Genomic DNA, 16,315 nt, shown 5'->3' with positions numbered 1-16,315 from the left:
ATGTATGGTTATTCTAACTATGCTAAGAAAAAGGAACAATGGAACTTTATTCAGAGAATTAGTAGTGCTAATAGTAACCCCTGGGTTGTTCTAGGTGATCTGAACTTTCACATTCTTGATAACACTTCTGGTACTTCTTCTTCTACTGATGGGTGGGTTAAAAATATTGTTTCTAGTTGTGGCTTAGAAGACATAGGTTATGTGGGTAAAGACTTTACTTGGACCAACAACAATATGGGTATTGGTATCATCAAATGTAGGATTGATCTTGCTTTGGGTAATGGGGATTGGTCTCTAAACTATCCTAACTCTATATTATTACACTTAGCTCAACTAGGTAGTGACCATAGCCCTATCATGTTAGATACTGATGTTACTTTACCTAATTGTGAGAGCCTTTTAAGTTTTTTTGGACTTGGGTTAAATGATGCTTCATGTTCTACCATTATTGCTAATGCTTGGAAAGAAAGAGTTAATTGTTTCTAGTTGTGGCTTAGAAGACATAGGTTATGTGGGTAAAGACTTTACTTGGACCAACAACAATATGGGTACTGGTATCATCAAATCTAGGATTGATCTTGCTTTGGGTAATGGGGATTGGTCTCTAAAGTATCTAACTCTAAATTATTACACTTAGCTCAACTAGGTAGTGACCATAGCCCTATCATGTTAGATACTGATGTTACTTTACCTAATTGTTGGAAGCCTTTTAAGTTTTTTTGGACTTGGTTAAATGATGCTTCATGTTCTACCATTATTGCTAATGCTTAGAAAGAAAGAGTTAATGGTTCTCCAGCTTTTCAACTTGTTAATAAGATGCATATAACAAGAAAAATATTACCTTTGTGGAACAAAGAACACTTTAGTGATATTAATCAACAAGTCAACAAACTTCAACAAGACTTGCAGCAACTTCAAGAGCATAGCACCACTTCAGATAACAACAATGAGATCATCAACATCAACAATGAGCTTAACAAGTGGCACAAAATAAAGACTGAGTTCTATCAACAAAATTCCAGAGACAACTTCATCAAAGATATGGATGCTAAAAGCAAGTACTTCCACAACAAAGTTAATAGAAGGAAAACAAGGAATAATATTGATTTAATACAAGATCACAACAACACATGGCTCCAATCAAGAGAACAAATTTCACAGCATCTTACTCAACATTTTCAGAGTATTAGCTCAACATGCAATTCAGTAATAAATGAAGGACTATATACAATACTTCCTACAATTATTTCAGAAGAAGCCAACATATCACTCAACAGAATTCCTACAGATGAAGAAATATATGTCACTTTGAAGATCATGGAGAATTGGAGTGCACCAGGTCCGGAGGGTTTTCAAGCTAGTTTCTACAAGAGTCAATGGAATATAGTTGGTGAAGATGTATGTCTATTGGTCAAGAGGTTTTTCGGAACTAAACATGTCCTCAAACAGATCAACAAAACTTACATTTCACTAATTCCCAAAAAGAAGAAATGTGTTGGTGCAGCAGAATATAGACCAATTGGTCTATGTAATACTTCATACAAGGTTATTTCTAAAGTCATTGTCAACAGAATGAAGCCATTAAGGGAGAAAATCATCTCCCCTTTTCAGGAAGCATATGTTTCAAGAAGACTTAATAATGATAACACAGTGATAGCTCAAGAAATCATTCATTCCATGAAGAAGAAAAGAGGAGAAACAGGTTGGCTAGCCTTGAAGCTTGATATGTCAAAAGCTTTTGACAGGTTAGAATGGTCTTTCTTATTGAAGGTTCTTTCTTACTTTGGGTTCAATGATGACTTCTGTGATCTTATCCATCAATTTATAAGCACTACTACTCTCTCAATAATGCTTAATGGATCACCTTATGAATAATTATCTCCTTCTAGAGGCATCAGACAAGGTGACCCATTGTCACCATATTTATTCATTCTTGCAATGGAGTTTTTTTCAAGACAACTCTCAGCAGCACAAGAGAATAAATAAATCAAAGGAATTAAAGTGGTTGCTTTATCACCAGCCATTAATCATCTACTTTTTGCAGATGATTTCTTAATCTTTACTCAAGCAAACTTTACTTCAGTTAACAATCTAATTGAACTTCTTCATGATTTCAGCAGTCAATCTGGACAAGTTATAAATTTTGATAAAAGTGCAATCCACTTCAGTAAGAAGACAAAACCTGAGATAGCTGAGACACTTAGACAAATTCTTGGAGTTAAGACTATGAATTCCAAAGAAAGGTATTTAGGTTCTCCACTTATATTCTGGCATTCTAAACAAGAGCATTTTAAAAGCATCAAACAATCTTTTGAGAACAGACTATCCACATGGTCTGCAGTTTCTATGTCTCAAGCAGGGAGAGGAACTATGATAAAACGTGTGCTCAATGCAATACCAATTTATCAGATGGGACCTTTCAAACTGCCAGCAAATCTTCTTCAGCAACTTACTAGCATTGAAAGAAGATTCTTTTGGGGTTATAACAGTAATAGGGGGAACAACCCTACAACTTGGTTAAATTTATGTAGGCCTACAGAGATGGGTGATCTTGCTTTCAGAAATTTGGAGAAACTTAATTTAGCAATGCTCACTAAGCTTGCTTGGAGATTGTGCAATGAGCCGGACAATTTAATGACTCGAGTTTTATCCAGTAAGTACCTCAAATCTGGAGATATTATCCATCAAAACATAAGTGCTAAAAACTGTTCTTATGTTTGGAATGGTATTACAAAATGGCTTTCTGTGGTGCAACAAAATTATTTCATGGAGATAAACAATGGCTTGAAGACCAAGATATGGAAAGAAAGATGGATACCTGGTATAAATCATCCTCCTCTTCCTAAGAATGACCTTTTTCGTTTTTATGAAACTGTAGCTGAACTCTTTCTTCCTGAAACTTCTCAATGGAATGTGTATTTGCTGGAGAATTTATTTGATCATGATACTTCTCTAAAGATACAAGCTCTATAATAGACAACATCAAGGAGGATACAATGATCTGGATGCCTTCCAAAGATGGAAAATTTTCTGTTAAAGTACTTACAAAAATCTCACTTTTAATGACAGAGAGGTTGCAACTAATGGAATCACAGTTATAAAACTGCACATCGTATCAAGCTCTTTGCTTGGAAATGCATAAGGGGACTTCACTTCACTAATTCTAGAAGAGCCATGTATGATAATTTACCAGACTCTAATTGTGCTATATGTGGTAGGCCTGAAGAAACAATGGAACATTTATTGTTTGATTGTACACATGCCAGAGCAATATGGAGGGGTCTTAATATTAACATAGAATCAGCCAGAAATGACAGCAACTCAGTTTCTGAATGGATGATAAGTTGGTTCTCCTCTACACAGATTGATGAAGATGAAAAAAGGTTTCTAACACTTTTAATAGGTGCATGGGTCATTTGGAAGGACAGATGCGAATTAGTTTTTCAGGGAGTAACTCTCAACCCTATAACATCTGTGCGTAAAATACATTATCATCTTACTTCACATATGCATGTAGAAAATAACTCTCTGAGTATTGTTGTGAATGATGCTAAGATTTCTAGATGGAAACCACCTTTATAAGGTGTTATTAATCTCAACATAGATGCATCTTATGATCATGATACTAATGAATTTGGAACTGGAATTGTCATGCGTAAACACACAGGTAACTTCCTTGGAATTAAAGTAACATATGACAATGGAGCATTAGGAGCTGAGTCAGAGGAGTGCATGGCTGTTCGTGAAGCATTACACTGGGCTAAGAGACTTCAACTGCCAAATATTCAGATTGAAGCAGATGCAAAGCTCGTGATTGAATCCATCAACAATCATTCCTTACTCATTCAATGGGAAAATAGGAATTTCATTAAAGAGATCAAACATTTAATCTCCAGTTTTATTTCTTGTTCTTTTGTTTAAATTAGTCGTGATGATAACCAAGTAACAAATGCTATTGCAAGATCATCTAGAGAAACTGGTCAGGGCTGTGAGAGTTATGATGACTTTTGTCCTACCATCTGTAGTCTCCTAACAGGAGACAATAATTTTATCCATTAATAAAATTCTGTTATAGGGGTACTTAGGAGAAGAGGAAGAGTACGAGAAACGGTAAGAGGGATCTTATTGATAGAAACAACAACCATATTACATAGCATTTTATGCTTTATATACAAGTAGGAAGAGAACCTTAGATACTATATTGGGCCGCACATCCATGGGCTGTAAGCCCTAAAACACTCCCCCTTGTGCGGTTCAATAACAAAACTTTATACATAGTGCTTCACATATAGTGCTTTGAATGTAGTTCTTCAAATGTCGTTCTCTCCTTGATGACCTGTGCCGAAATCAATTGCCTAACTAAAACTTTGACAAGGAAAAACCCAGTGGGATAAAACCTTGGTACAAATCTTCATATGTAGTAGTTCACATGTTGTCTCGTACTTTACATGTAGTTCATCACATGCAATACGATATTCAAAGATCAACGAGTCTAAGTTAATTGTATCATTAAAACTTCGCCAGGATAACCCCGAGGGACAAAACCTGAACTAAAAAAAAGAGCACAATATTAAGTAAACTTAGAACATAGTTGGACTCGCATATGTTTCCTCGTTAAAAACCTTGACAAGGAAAACCCAACGGGATAAAACCTTGATGAAGGGAAAAGAGTACAACGCGACAGATGCAAGTAAAGGTGATCCATTGCAGATGATCACTTTGCTCCGTTGAAGTTGACTAGTTGCTTCACAACTCTTAAGAAAGAAAATCCTCGTGGGAAAGACAATAACCTTAGCTTGTAAATTACATTTCCGGTGTTTATTGTTGTCTTATTAAAAACCTTGCCGAGTAACAAATCCTGTGGGAAAAAGCAACCTCAGTGAAGGAAAATAGTTCAACACACCATTAGATGCTCCCCCCTGATATCAGACAATTTTCATTAGTTTACTGTAATCAAAGGGAGTTTATCACACATTACTTTGGTGACTTGAATATTTATAAGACCCTGTTATTGATTATGGAAGTTACGTTTCTTAACAGACTATCACCATTCATTTCTTTGATTCAGATAATTTCAGTAATATCAACAATCTTTATGTCTTCAACGTTCAACATATTTGATGTGTTTAGTGTTGTCTCGCTAAAAACCTTGTCGAGTAACAAAACCCTTTGGGAAAAACTATTCTCGATCGAAGGGAAAAAAGTACAACACATCTTCAATTTCGAAGTAAATTATGTCTACATCATATCCTTGGATCCTCCTCCTGATTACTTTCAGAGTTTTTCAAGACAGTTCCTTTAGTCATGTACTTTTCGAAACTGAATATCGGTAATAACATAGAAAATAATCTACCATATCTCCCTTTGATTACTTTCGTTGGAGAAGAGATTATTGTTCCTTCATAATCAACAACTTTTGGATTGCACTTTCATTAGCATTACTTTTAATGTTTTTGTAGGGGTAAAACAAATTTATGTCAATGGTTACTTTTAAGTACATGATTACGTTCACTATACCATTCCAATGATGTTACGTTGGCGCGGAGCTATATCTAGCTAACAAGTTTCCTGAGGATGTAAAATTTAATCGAGCACATTATTATACTAAGTACAACAATGCGTCTATTGTACTTAGATATGGGAATTTCATCTCCCAACAGATCTTCGTCATATTCCTTTGGACGAAACGATTACTTACTTACATTTGAACCTCGACTAATCATGGGAGTGCTATCAGAATGCATGTCTTTGTTAAATTGCCTGACAACTTTAGACATATGAAAACTGATGGAATAATATACCACAAGCTCAGTATTCGATCGAGCTTTCCCTAGATTTTTCATCTCAAATTCGGATTTTAAATATCTTTTAAGGTCTCTTTTTACATCAAGAGTACACATCATGTATGCACCATCAACATGAATAGCTACAATTCTAAATCAGGAACTTTCTTATGAATACGCAAGGAAAAATAACTTACTTGTCTATCCCTTCCAAATCAAATAGCCACTTAGACGGGCATACCACATCCGCCTGATTGCTTGAATATATAAGTGAGCGTTCTATCTAACTGCAAACGCATTCTGTGGTTTAGAGTCATTTGATTTGGGAAACAAAAGTCGATCAAGTACTTTTGTAAATATATTATATCTCTTGATTCTTTCACACATACGTAACAACCACATACATATGCTGCATTTCAAGTCCTTTTGAAATTACCAAGCTAACTAATTAGCGGAACTCTATAACGTTCATTACAAGAGAACAATTCCAGGGCTTTGTGAGAAACCTCACGCCACAAGGCGAGTCTTTTTACTTTAAGACTACTTTCTTCTCATTATGCTTTATGACAAATTAATTATGTATGTCCAATAGGCTTTACACTAGGTTGGTTAGCACTACCACACCGAATACCCGTATATTTTCCAAAGAACTAAGTTCTACCTGGATTGTGTAGGCCAAATATGCTATTTATTTGAAATTAATCAAAATAAAGCATGGTTCGATCTCATTGTGCTCTATTTCTGGAGCAACTATTTATGGATTATATCATCACTGTGCACGCATGATCCTTCCATTGACGGATTTCATTGTTCTCTAGAATCATTTAAAACTTCGGAGCGTCCTCCAGTATTGATTTATGGACATAGTCAGAGACAATCAAGTGAGATGATTTCATTAATGATACAAATTAGATTGTGCCTTACTCATCTACTTCCTTTCTAGGTGAGCATTGATCGAACCTAGTGGTCTCTACATTTTCCTTTATGGAGCCACGTCCTCAACTACACTTCCACCAAGTGTAGTTGCAACACCTTAGTTTATGGTATACCCCATACTGAGGATTTCTAACCTTGTAGGAATATTTGCAGCTGGTATGTGTGATCTTGTCACTTTAGCGACATCAGTTTACATTCTGAAAATTGATTATTCTTTGTCACTTCACATTTACATTTGTGGAGTACAATAATCAATATGAGACATAGTGGGAACACACCACGACAGTTCATGTCGTTCCCTTAAAAAAAAATTCTTATCTCCCCCTAACGACGGGAAGACTGTCTCATTAAAGTGATAGCCTGCAAATCTAGCAGTAAGAGATCTCCTGCCAAAGTTTTTAAAATACGGATAATTGTTGAGAGTAAATATCCAATAAAATTACTTAGTCATTTCGTGACCCATCATAGTACGATGTGGACTCGTAATGACACATATATAGTGCAACCAAAAAAGCGTAAGAACACAAATGTCAGGCTTAAATTCAGTTACCGACCTGTACGCAGAAAAGGTTGACTAATATTGGGTTCTAAAACGAAATAAGTAAATATGTGTGTAATATTGCATATCCCCAAAGCAATAAAAGGTAGGTTGGAACGCATAACCTATTCCTCATACATCATCTGTAACCTTTGATGGTAACCTCTGCGAGACCATTGGGTATAAGATGCTCTATATTGATCCTATTAAACATGCAATATTCATCAAGTCCTTTTGATGTAAATTCTCTAGCATTAACAAGGGTGGTTAGCCTTTGCACTTTGAATTGTATAATATGTGGTAGGAGTTTTCAAACGCAAATTTCTTGGGAATTATAGCTAGTCCAAAATGTCAAAACATTCACCAGATTCATCAGTCACTTTAATGGTTCGCATTCTGCATGAATATTTTTCTAAATTTTACCTTGTTTTCTTTGTAATATGGAATTTTTACCATTTGCGTCTTAGGATGGTCTCGATCCTGTTTTACTGAAGACTTTGTAAAAATGAGTGATATGCTTTCTTACTTAAAAGCATAATGGGAAGGGGGTTGTGCATCTAGTAATTTAGAAAACACTTATTGAGAGATATACCGTCACTTTGCATTCTGTCAATCTTTTTCCCATTTTCGTTCACTCAAATAAAGTGATATTTGTATGAGTTCTTTCAAAACAATCATCATGTCACAACCAAAAATTCTTTATGGTTATGCCCAAAGCTTGTGTGAGTCAGTTTCCAACATTTCATCGTCGGAGTCAATATGGATTCAGTAATCCAAATATTATAGTGAATTACATTGCACTAGATTGACTCATTAGTTTCTCTAAAATATATTTCCTTCCAAATATATTAGAGATTATAAATGATGAAATCAATTACATTCTCATCATATTGATGTTCCACATGATATCCATTTAGTTACTTGGGAATTTAACAAGGTGTGATTATCTCTTGGTACATCTAGAGATTTTGCGACGTCTTTGTTCTATCTTGAAAAACAAAATGAGCAGTGTTGCGCTCGATTGGCCAGAAAATGTTCTTGTTGCCATTAAAGTTGATGTGAAAATTGGTTGTTATTATGATATACGTACACATTACATTGTATATACCAATACCTACAACCAGGTGCGTTTCCAACTCTTTTATTTATGATGGGAGATAGAATTACATTTTAGTTGATCCCATGTTCAATTGATACCTATACTTTAGTGTCATTACTGCTGGGGAGAAAAAAAAAATATTTTTGTCACATGATATATATGTCCCTTTTCATATACTTTATATGAGTCGGTATGTCTAACCCTCATTACTTTGGGTTTTCTCCATTTTCAATTTTGCTACATTTAGCTTAATTTGAGAAATTTCTTTATCTCAATATTCCAAGAGAATCTCACTACACATGTCAACCAATTACTTTAGGTTGAATATATTACTAAAGATAATACGTACTTTTGTTTTCATACTTCAACATATACCGGTTCGTTAGTATTATGGATGAAGTAGATAAGTGAAAATTTTCTGACTCATATCACCTTTTGTGAGTTCTTCCAACAAAATTGGGATACATGTGATTTTATTTGCAACGTCTTTTGAAAATATCGACTCTTTAATAGTCGAGCAAGTGGATTACATCCCACGGAACATTCAAAATTGAGAGGTTATCAAGTATGCAATAATTGTCCAAGTACTTCTGAACCTCAAATAAATATATTTGAATCGAGTTGGTACAACCAATTGAACAAAAGACCACATTCAACTATAGCCAATATTATATGCAAGAGCGCAAATAACAAAACTAAAATTCTTAATGATCAAGATCAACAGTCATAATCTAAATTGGCCGTTTATATGATATGGATTTATCTTAAGACAAAGAAATATAGAATTAGGCATGTTCTAAAAAACAAATAAATAAACCCAACAAATATCCAACCTTAAAACCCACAAATACTTACATACCTCATGCCAAGCTTTGGTTCCATTTATACTTACAGAGAACCCGTGCCCGCTAGGACATGCACGACCAACCGCCAGAACGGAACAGGATTGGGTCGAGTTGGATTGAACCAGTATGGGTCGGGCCAGAACAGGTTGAACCGAGTGGAGCGGACCGATGAACACGAAAGGTAATAGAGATAAAAAAAATTAAAAATAAAATAAAATACCATAAAATATTTAAAAAACGTGTAACGGTAGAAAGCAAAGAAGGGTAGTAATTATAGCATTTATGCTCATATAAAATTTACACACCAATTAACATAATTAATATTTAAGACAAGCGTTATTAGTAATTAATACAAGCGTTACAATTAAGTGAATTAAACGTAAATAAACAAACAATAAAAACACATTCACACGTTACACAGTTTTAAAAGAAAAATCAGTTTTTTTTTTCTCTTTAATTATCTCTTTCCAAAAACGATCAGACATTTAATGCATGTAAAGAAGGGGAAGAAATTTCAGAGACATGCGTTAATTAATCAGTGATATGCGTTAATATTTTATCATATTTCCATTGGCTAAAAAAAACTGAGCATTAAGCATATATATGGGAGCCATTTGATAGATGCATAGTAATCATGTTGGACATAGTGTTTGCATACACATATATATAGTAATACATAAATTAAAATATAAAAAAGGATTTTATATCAATAATAGTACAACAACTATATAATACTAACTACAATCTATCGTAATATATCTCACATAAACGAACAAATATACACCGCTATCAGGAAAATAATATTTAAATATGATGATCATATAAAAAATATATCAGCATACATAGTATGTTATATCATCTCGGTCAAACAAAATCAGTGGAATAAGAAAAGTACAAAGAGCAAATCTAAGGGCGACATTTAATTATATATATATATATAGTAAAATAATATAGATTCCTGTATAGACATGCCATCAATCAAAAACGGTTTTTCTTTTTTTTTTTATTAAAAAAAAATTAACTGTAAATCAGACTAGACAGATCAATCAATCATATATTTTTTTTTGACCGACAAAACAGATTCATAATAATATGTATACCACCATCGTCAAAATAGAAAAGATATGCGAAAAGAAAATGAAAAATAAAAAAATTTGAGAGACCAACAAGCTAATCAATTGTATAATACAAACATATGCCTACTAATCAAATCATACAAGAACACACATCAAAGTAAGCATATGGATAAATGATTAATTAAACATGTAGAAGAGATCAATCATATACACGGCAGACAAATTTTTTTTTTTTTTTTTAGAAATCGTTTAGACATACCTCTTAATATGGGGTATCGGATTAAAACCAAAAAATCCAAGAAGAATTTAAGAACCTTGAGAAGGAGATGAGTTCGTGCCTTGCGGTCCAAAGAAATAAGAAGAATGAACAAAACCCAACTTTAGCTCGGCGGTGAAACTTCGTGCTCGATAACGTGTTTTAAGAGTACTTAGGAGAAGAGGAAGAATATGAGAAATCGTTAAGAGGGATCTTATTGATAGCAACAACAACCATATTACATAGCATAGTATGTTTTATATACAAGTAAGAAGAGAACCCTAGATACTATATTGGGCCGCACATCCATAGGGTACAAGCCCTACAACAAATTATTAACAAAAAAAAAAAATAATAATAATAATTCCGACTTGTACGAGAGATGAGTATCATCAATTCCGGTTTTCCGCCATTTCAAACAACAGGATTAGGGCAAACCATGTAAGAATTTCAGCTAGTCTCAACAACAATAATTTTGAAGAAACTAATCTTAATCTCTCTGTTCTTCGCTTCACTCTCAGTTAGTTTATTTCTGAAATTTGGTTCTTCTTGATTTTTATTGTTTTTCTTCTTCTTCTAAATTTGGGGATATTGTTTGTGATTAGGTATACCTGGTTTGGATGAATCTAAATTACCTAGATGGATTGGATATACATTTGGTTCATGGATAGTCTTAAATCACATCTCGTCATTTTATTTATTTTTTTGTTTTGATTTTTGATTGGTTTTCTTGCAGAGATCGGAGGTTGTAGGTCTTTGTTTGGATGCATTTTCAATTAATATACCTTATGTTGGTAAATTTCTCAAGGTATTAGGATAATTTATACACTTGCAAATGCTTTTTTATAATTTTATTGATATCTTTGTCTTTGGGATTGGAAGTTGCTATTGATTAAGATTTGGTAAGAAGTTGGGGAAGTGTTATTTGGTTTTGATGTTGCACTCTTTGGCTAAGAGGGTGGAAACCTATGCAGGGTGCAGTTCTAGTGAAACGACCAGCTCTTCCAGAAGGAAACAAGCAAATATTGCTATGTAGGTAAGTCTCTCGGATAGAGATAAGGAGGATTTGGCTTGGGGAATCTGCTAAAGAATGCCAACACGGTATCAGAGGTTTGTCCCAGACTCAGACTTCCAAAATGTCCAAACAAATTAAAATTCATAGCAAGATGATATCTTATTCTCAGTAGTGTTATTTCATAGCAGAATTCCGTTATGGTTCGGAAAATTCTTATTGCGGTTTAGTCAAGAACCTAGAATAATTGCTTGAAATATAATAAAGACGTTTTGCTTCACTTACTTTTCTTCAGCTTCTATCAGCTCAAGGTGCCTTATGTGTACGAGGTTACTAGAATTCACCTGAGAGGGCAGCGTAAGCTCAAATACTTTGAATGGTTGGAGAGACAGATTTGACAAATCGGCCTTTCTGACTTGAAGGAGAAATTTCATTTTCCTCAGGGTGCAGGTACTTGTTTTCTTACTTGGACATCAAATCAGATTTTTCTGTATAATTTGTCATGTTCTGGCTTACGACATTCTTTACCTCTTTCCTTGCCGAATGAACAAGCCTGAACTGCTAGACAAAATTAATATGATTAAAGTGGCTCAAGCTGTTTTTCCTGGCAACTGGAGACCAATCTAGGAACAATAGTAGTACATGTACATTGAATTGCATTAATGAACGAATATACTACGGGCATTCACCTATCATTTGTAAGTCTGCATGCTCCTGAAAAAGTGTTCTCTCATACATGTGCAGTATATCTCCTTAAATATGATTTCGAATGTTGGTTGCTCAGCACTGTATCTCCTTGCATAATAATGGTTGCTCAGCACTGTATCTCCTTACGTATGATTTTGAATGTTGGTTGCTCATCACTGTATCTCCTTGCATAAGAATGGCTCCTCATACCAGACACGTTTCTTTCCTTCAAGGTTTAAATGTAATCATATTCTAGGAACCGTATAGTAACCTAAAAACTGTTGGACAAACTTACAAAATGATAGCTGCTCCATTGTTCTCAACTAGGACCACACTAATTAAGTTACTGGCTTATGACATTTTTTACCTCCATCCTTAGTAAATGAACAACACAACCTAACAAAGTGCAAGACAGAAATTATGATATAAGTGACGTAGGCTGTTTATTCTTTGTAATTGATGACCAATCTAGGAACAGCTAATCGTGCGTGTCCATTGAATTCGATAATGAACTAACATACCATGGCATTCACCTATGATTTGTTAGTCTGCTACTGAATAAGTGTTCTCTCTTACATGTGCACTATATCTCCTTACTTAAAATTTTGAATGCTAGTCAGCACTATATATCCTTATCTAAGAATGGCTCCTCATACTAGATAGGTTTCTTGCATTCATGGTTTGTATGTTTCATAATACTACTACCATATTAGTAACCTAAATTTTTTTGGGCAAACTTACAAAATGTTAAGCTGGTCCATTGTTCTCAACTAGGCGACAATAATTTAAGTTACCGAGCAATGTGGAGAATTTTGTTTGCAGATTCTGCAGTTTGGCAGATGCTCCATGAGGGTACCCGTTCGCTTCTGGTACAACCAGTGCCAGGAGATCCTAACTCCACTGCTTATGAGACAACAAAGAAAATTGGGGGATTCATCTTATTGGCGTCCTGCATGAGTTACACACACATTGATAGAGACAGCGTGGATAGGTGCAAGAAACTGAGTTAATATTGTGTCTTAACTATAAGAAGGAGTCTCCTTTTATTGTGTCTTAACTATAATCTCACTGAGGTGCTGAATTGGCCTGAGAGAAATTTTGATTTTTTATATCTGTTATTTGCTCAATCTTGTTTATGGATGTCATGGGAATAGCATTTTTATCTTCTATAAATATTCTTGTGTTATATCATTGGTATTTTGTCCGGATAGAAGATCATTTTCTTTGAAGGGATTATGTTCCTCTTAACCCTTATTAATCACAAGTTGCTACATACTTTTTTTGAGGAAATCTTATTCATATATTTATGATTTACATGAATATGATTAGCAGCAAATTCCTCAAATTATAGAAAAAGATAAAGAGAAACATCAGGGACGAGTTTGCTAGTTGTCATCATTATGCTTTACTTACATCGGTTAAAAAATAAAAAGTTGTTTTCAATTAGGGGACTGCACTTTGCTAAGAAGGTAAGTTGCAACACTGGCGAGAATGTCTTCTCCTTGCCGTCTCCTTAATGTACTCTACAAAAATTTCTCCAAGCCATAGATAAGATTCTGCCGAGCCAGAAAAAATTAGTTATTACTCGACTTATTTGAAAGAATGTGTGATGCTTGACAGATGTGTTACCTTAAGGCGCACAACCTTCCTAATTGCAAGGATTAAACCTGGCATTAGACACTGCACATCCGTAATATTGTGTTCTAAGCTGTATACCTGTAAAACAATTTCTCAGGGATCAAGAAGTTTTGGTTTTGACGTAAAGTTGTGTACTTATTTTATTTTGCTTCAGATATACCTCCCCTGGTCCAGAGAAGTAAACTTTAGTACTGGCTGGAAGCCCTGGCATAACCATACTGTGCACACGAATTCCGTCCTCCCCTAAAAGTTGACCTCGTGCCTGCACCAGTAAGGGTTGTCAGACATCAGGAGCAATGGCTTAAAAAAAACTTTACTTTCATTTAGGGGTGTGTGTTTATTTTTTCTGCTGAACGGTTATATAAACCTCTGAAATAGCGGTTGAAATGCTCAGTTTCATTAGTTCAGTGCATTGAGAACAGAAACCAAACAAACACGTAATTTCTCTTTCCTGATTTATTTTCTCATTTACTGCTGTTCTCAGCTAAGCATGTCCATTTAAAAGCTTTAGTACTCCCGGACCATTGTACTGCAAGATTGAACTAATACAGTAGCGTTAAGAATGTATTCTTACCAATACTTTTGTTGAATGATCTTCTCTGTTGTATATCTGACCGAGATTCGAGAGGTTGTTGGCAATTTGGGTTGCATCCGTTGATGGAAGTTCCTGTGGTCAAATAGAAGCAACATTTATCATGCTACAGTGGATATGATTATTTGGCTGGATTGATACATTAGTAAGCCTGTGTTAATATTATGTGAATCAGATCGAGTTCTTCAACAGCTTTGGATTTTAGATTAACTTACTGCTGCATTTGATCTTGATTCCACAATCTCTACGTTGTTATAGTGGAAAGATGCTTGGATTGCTGCTTGCTGGAGAAGTATTGATCCAATTGACAGTGTTGGTGCAATCAGACAACCCTAACATTGTTGCAATATAAAGAACTGTTTTTATTAGAGTTTGGATTTTTATTCAGTACATAAACCCTTGAACATGAAGCCTAAATATACACCAAATAGAATCTCACCCTGAGCTCACCATGCTGGCCTTCTCACATAATGCAGATAGCGCAGTTACCGTATCTAACTTAATCCTGGGAACATAGACTACACTCTTCATACCAAAAGCTGTTGCCTGTCAAATAAGAGAACATTTCTACGTTCAACTACTAGAATACATTATGCTAGACACTCAACTTAATTTTAGGAATTTGTATCAACTAGTAGAGTGTTTGATATCCTAACCTGTTTCACATTGTCATAAACAGTTGAAGGATCTGTAAAATCAATGACAACACCAGTTGCTTTTGACTGTCATGAATTCCATAGACAATGCAATAAGGAAACTATCCAAAAGGATTAATTTGAACTTAAATTAAGAAATAGAACAAAATACATACTTGAGATATTGAACCCAAGACCATAGTGATATCATTTATTATGGGTATTTCCAAAGCTTCTTCCATACCACAAACCTAGTAAAGAAAATACGTGTATGGAAAACATTCAGAAACAAATACTCAGGTGGAAACAATAAGAAATACCGATACGCATAACCTTGATAGAAGAAAAGTAGAACAGGACAATGAGAAACAAACCTTTCCAATGTCTTCTCCTACCAAGTGAGAATCAACTGCGCCAGCAACTTCCATTCCTCTAGCTTTAGTTACTGCAAGAACTGCAGCTCTGCCAATTTCTTTAGTTGCACCATTGATCACCACCTCTTCCCCCAGAAAAATACCATTTAAAATAACCTTAGTTATATAGAAAACGGCTAAATGTCATAAAGAAAACAGAACAAAAGCACACCATTGATATGTGAAAGTACCTTGATATTGTTTTGTGAGGTCTGCGCAGAAGAAGATATCGAAGACCTAATTTTGAACTTGTGAAATTTTCTCTTGTAACTCGTGGTTTGGAATTGGAAACTCAAAGCTGCCATGTTTGTTCAGAGCTCTACTGCTACTACTACAGTGAGTGGATAAAACATTTCTTTGTTTCAAGATAAGGGTAAGTTTCTGTTCGGAGGGAAATGAATCTTGTAGACCAGGATAACCATATATGAGCTTAGGGAATATATTAGATTCTCAGGTTTCTGTTTGTACTCTCTTTGGATTATTATAGTGTACTGAGTAATTTTTGATAAATCAATCGTGAATTCAAAACTCAGGACTGTAAATTTTTTCTTACATCCTCCTGTACTCTGCTGTATCTGTAAAGTTATACCCGTACATCTAATTCTTGGAATTAAACAACGATGAAGGCAATAAATTTGTACACTGTCTCTAACTTGACCAATCCTTACCAAGTTGACACTTATGAGACGAGGGACCATGGATTGGACACCCTTTGGAACGACGGAACCAGTCCTTGTCCCAGGGAGATTTTGTGCGACTGGTTTCTCCCTTGGGTTTGTCCTGCAATGTAGAATCAGTAGTACAT

General features: G+C 34.8%; 2 protein-coding genes and 1 long non-coding RNA gene across 5 annotated transcripts; 2 read left to right on the top strand and 1 right to left on the bottom strand.

The window, feature by feature from the left end:
- Window positions 1–2,973, top strand: LOC113305157. The gene is made up of 3 exons (XM_026554253.1): window positions 1–471; window positions 772–1,745; window positions 2,118–2,973. The coding sequence occupies exons 1-3, from the start codon at window positions 1–3 to the stop codon at window positions 2,971–2,973; spliced, it is 2,301 nt and encodes a 766-aa protein (XP_026410038.1).
- Window positions 2,974–10,897: 7,924 nt separating this feature from the next.
- Window positions 10,898–13,423, top strand: LOC113304614. Of its 2 annotated transcripts, none has more exons than XR_003338257.1 (5): window positions 10,898–10,974; window positions 11,270–11,341; window positions 11,508–11,643; window positions 11,841–11,995; window positions 13,055–13,423. It is a non-coding gene; the product is annotated as an uncharacterized LOC113304614 (long non-coding RNA). The 2 variants fall into 2 exon arrangements; XR_003338258.1 differs by lacking the exon at window positions 10,898–10,974 and adding an exon at window positions 11,013–11,138.
- Window positions 13,424–13,510: 87 nt separating this feature from the next.
- LOC113304613 (dihydrodipicolinate reductase-like protein CRR1, chloroplastic) lies at window positions 13,511–15,994 on the bottom strand. Of its 2 annotated transcripts, none has more exons than XM_026553755.1 (10): window positions 15,702–15,994; window positions 15,472–15,594; window positions 15,274–15,348; window positions 15,119–15,184; window positions 14,913–15,008; window positions 14,678–14,794; window positions 14,445–14,537; window positions 14,031–14,132; window positions 13,862–13,948; window positions 13,511–13,755 (listed from the first exon to the last, which is right to left on the bottom strand). In XM_026553755.1, the coding sequence occupies exons 1-10, from the start codon at window positions 15,813–15,815 to the stop codon at window positions 13,672–13,674; spliced, it is 957 nt and encodes a 318-aa protein (XP_026409540.1). In that variant the 5' UTR covers window positions 15,816–15,994; the 3' UTR covers window positions 13,511–13,671. The 2 variants fall into 2 exon arrangements, with proteins under 2 accessions (XP_026409540.1, XP_026409541.1); XM_026553756.1 differs by having other exon boundaries at window positions 13,511–13,788; window positions 15,702–15,976.
- Between the last annotated feature and the right edge of the window lie 321 nt (window positions 15,995–16,315).

Source organism: Papaver somniferum, chromosome 8 (assembly GCF_003573695.1).
Source record: "Papaver somniferum cultivar HN1 chromosome 8, ASM357369v1, whole genome shotgun sequence".
Lineage (NCBI taxonomy): Eukaryota > Viridiplantae > Streptophyta > Magnoliopsida > Ranunculales > Papaveraceae > Papaver > Papaver somniferum.
The sequence above is the reverse complement of the archived record's forward strand: the minus strand, read 5'-3'. Positions and strand labels throughout refer to the sequence as shown.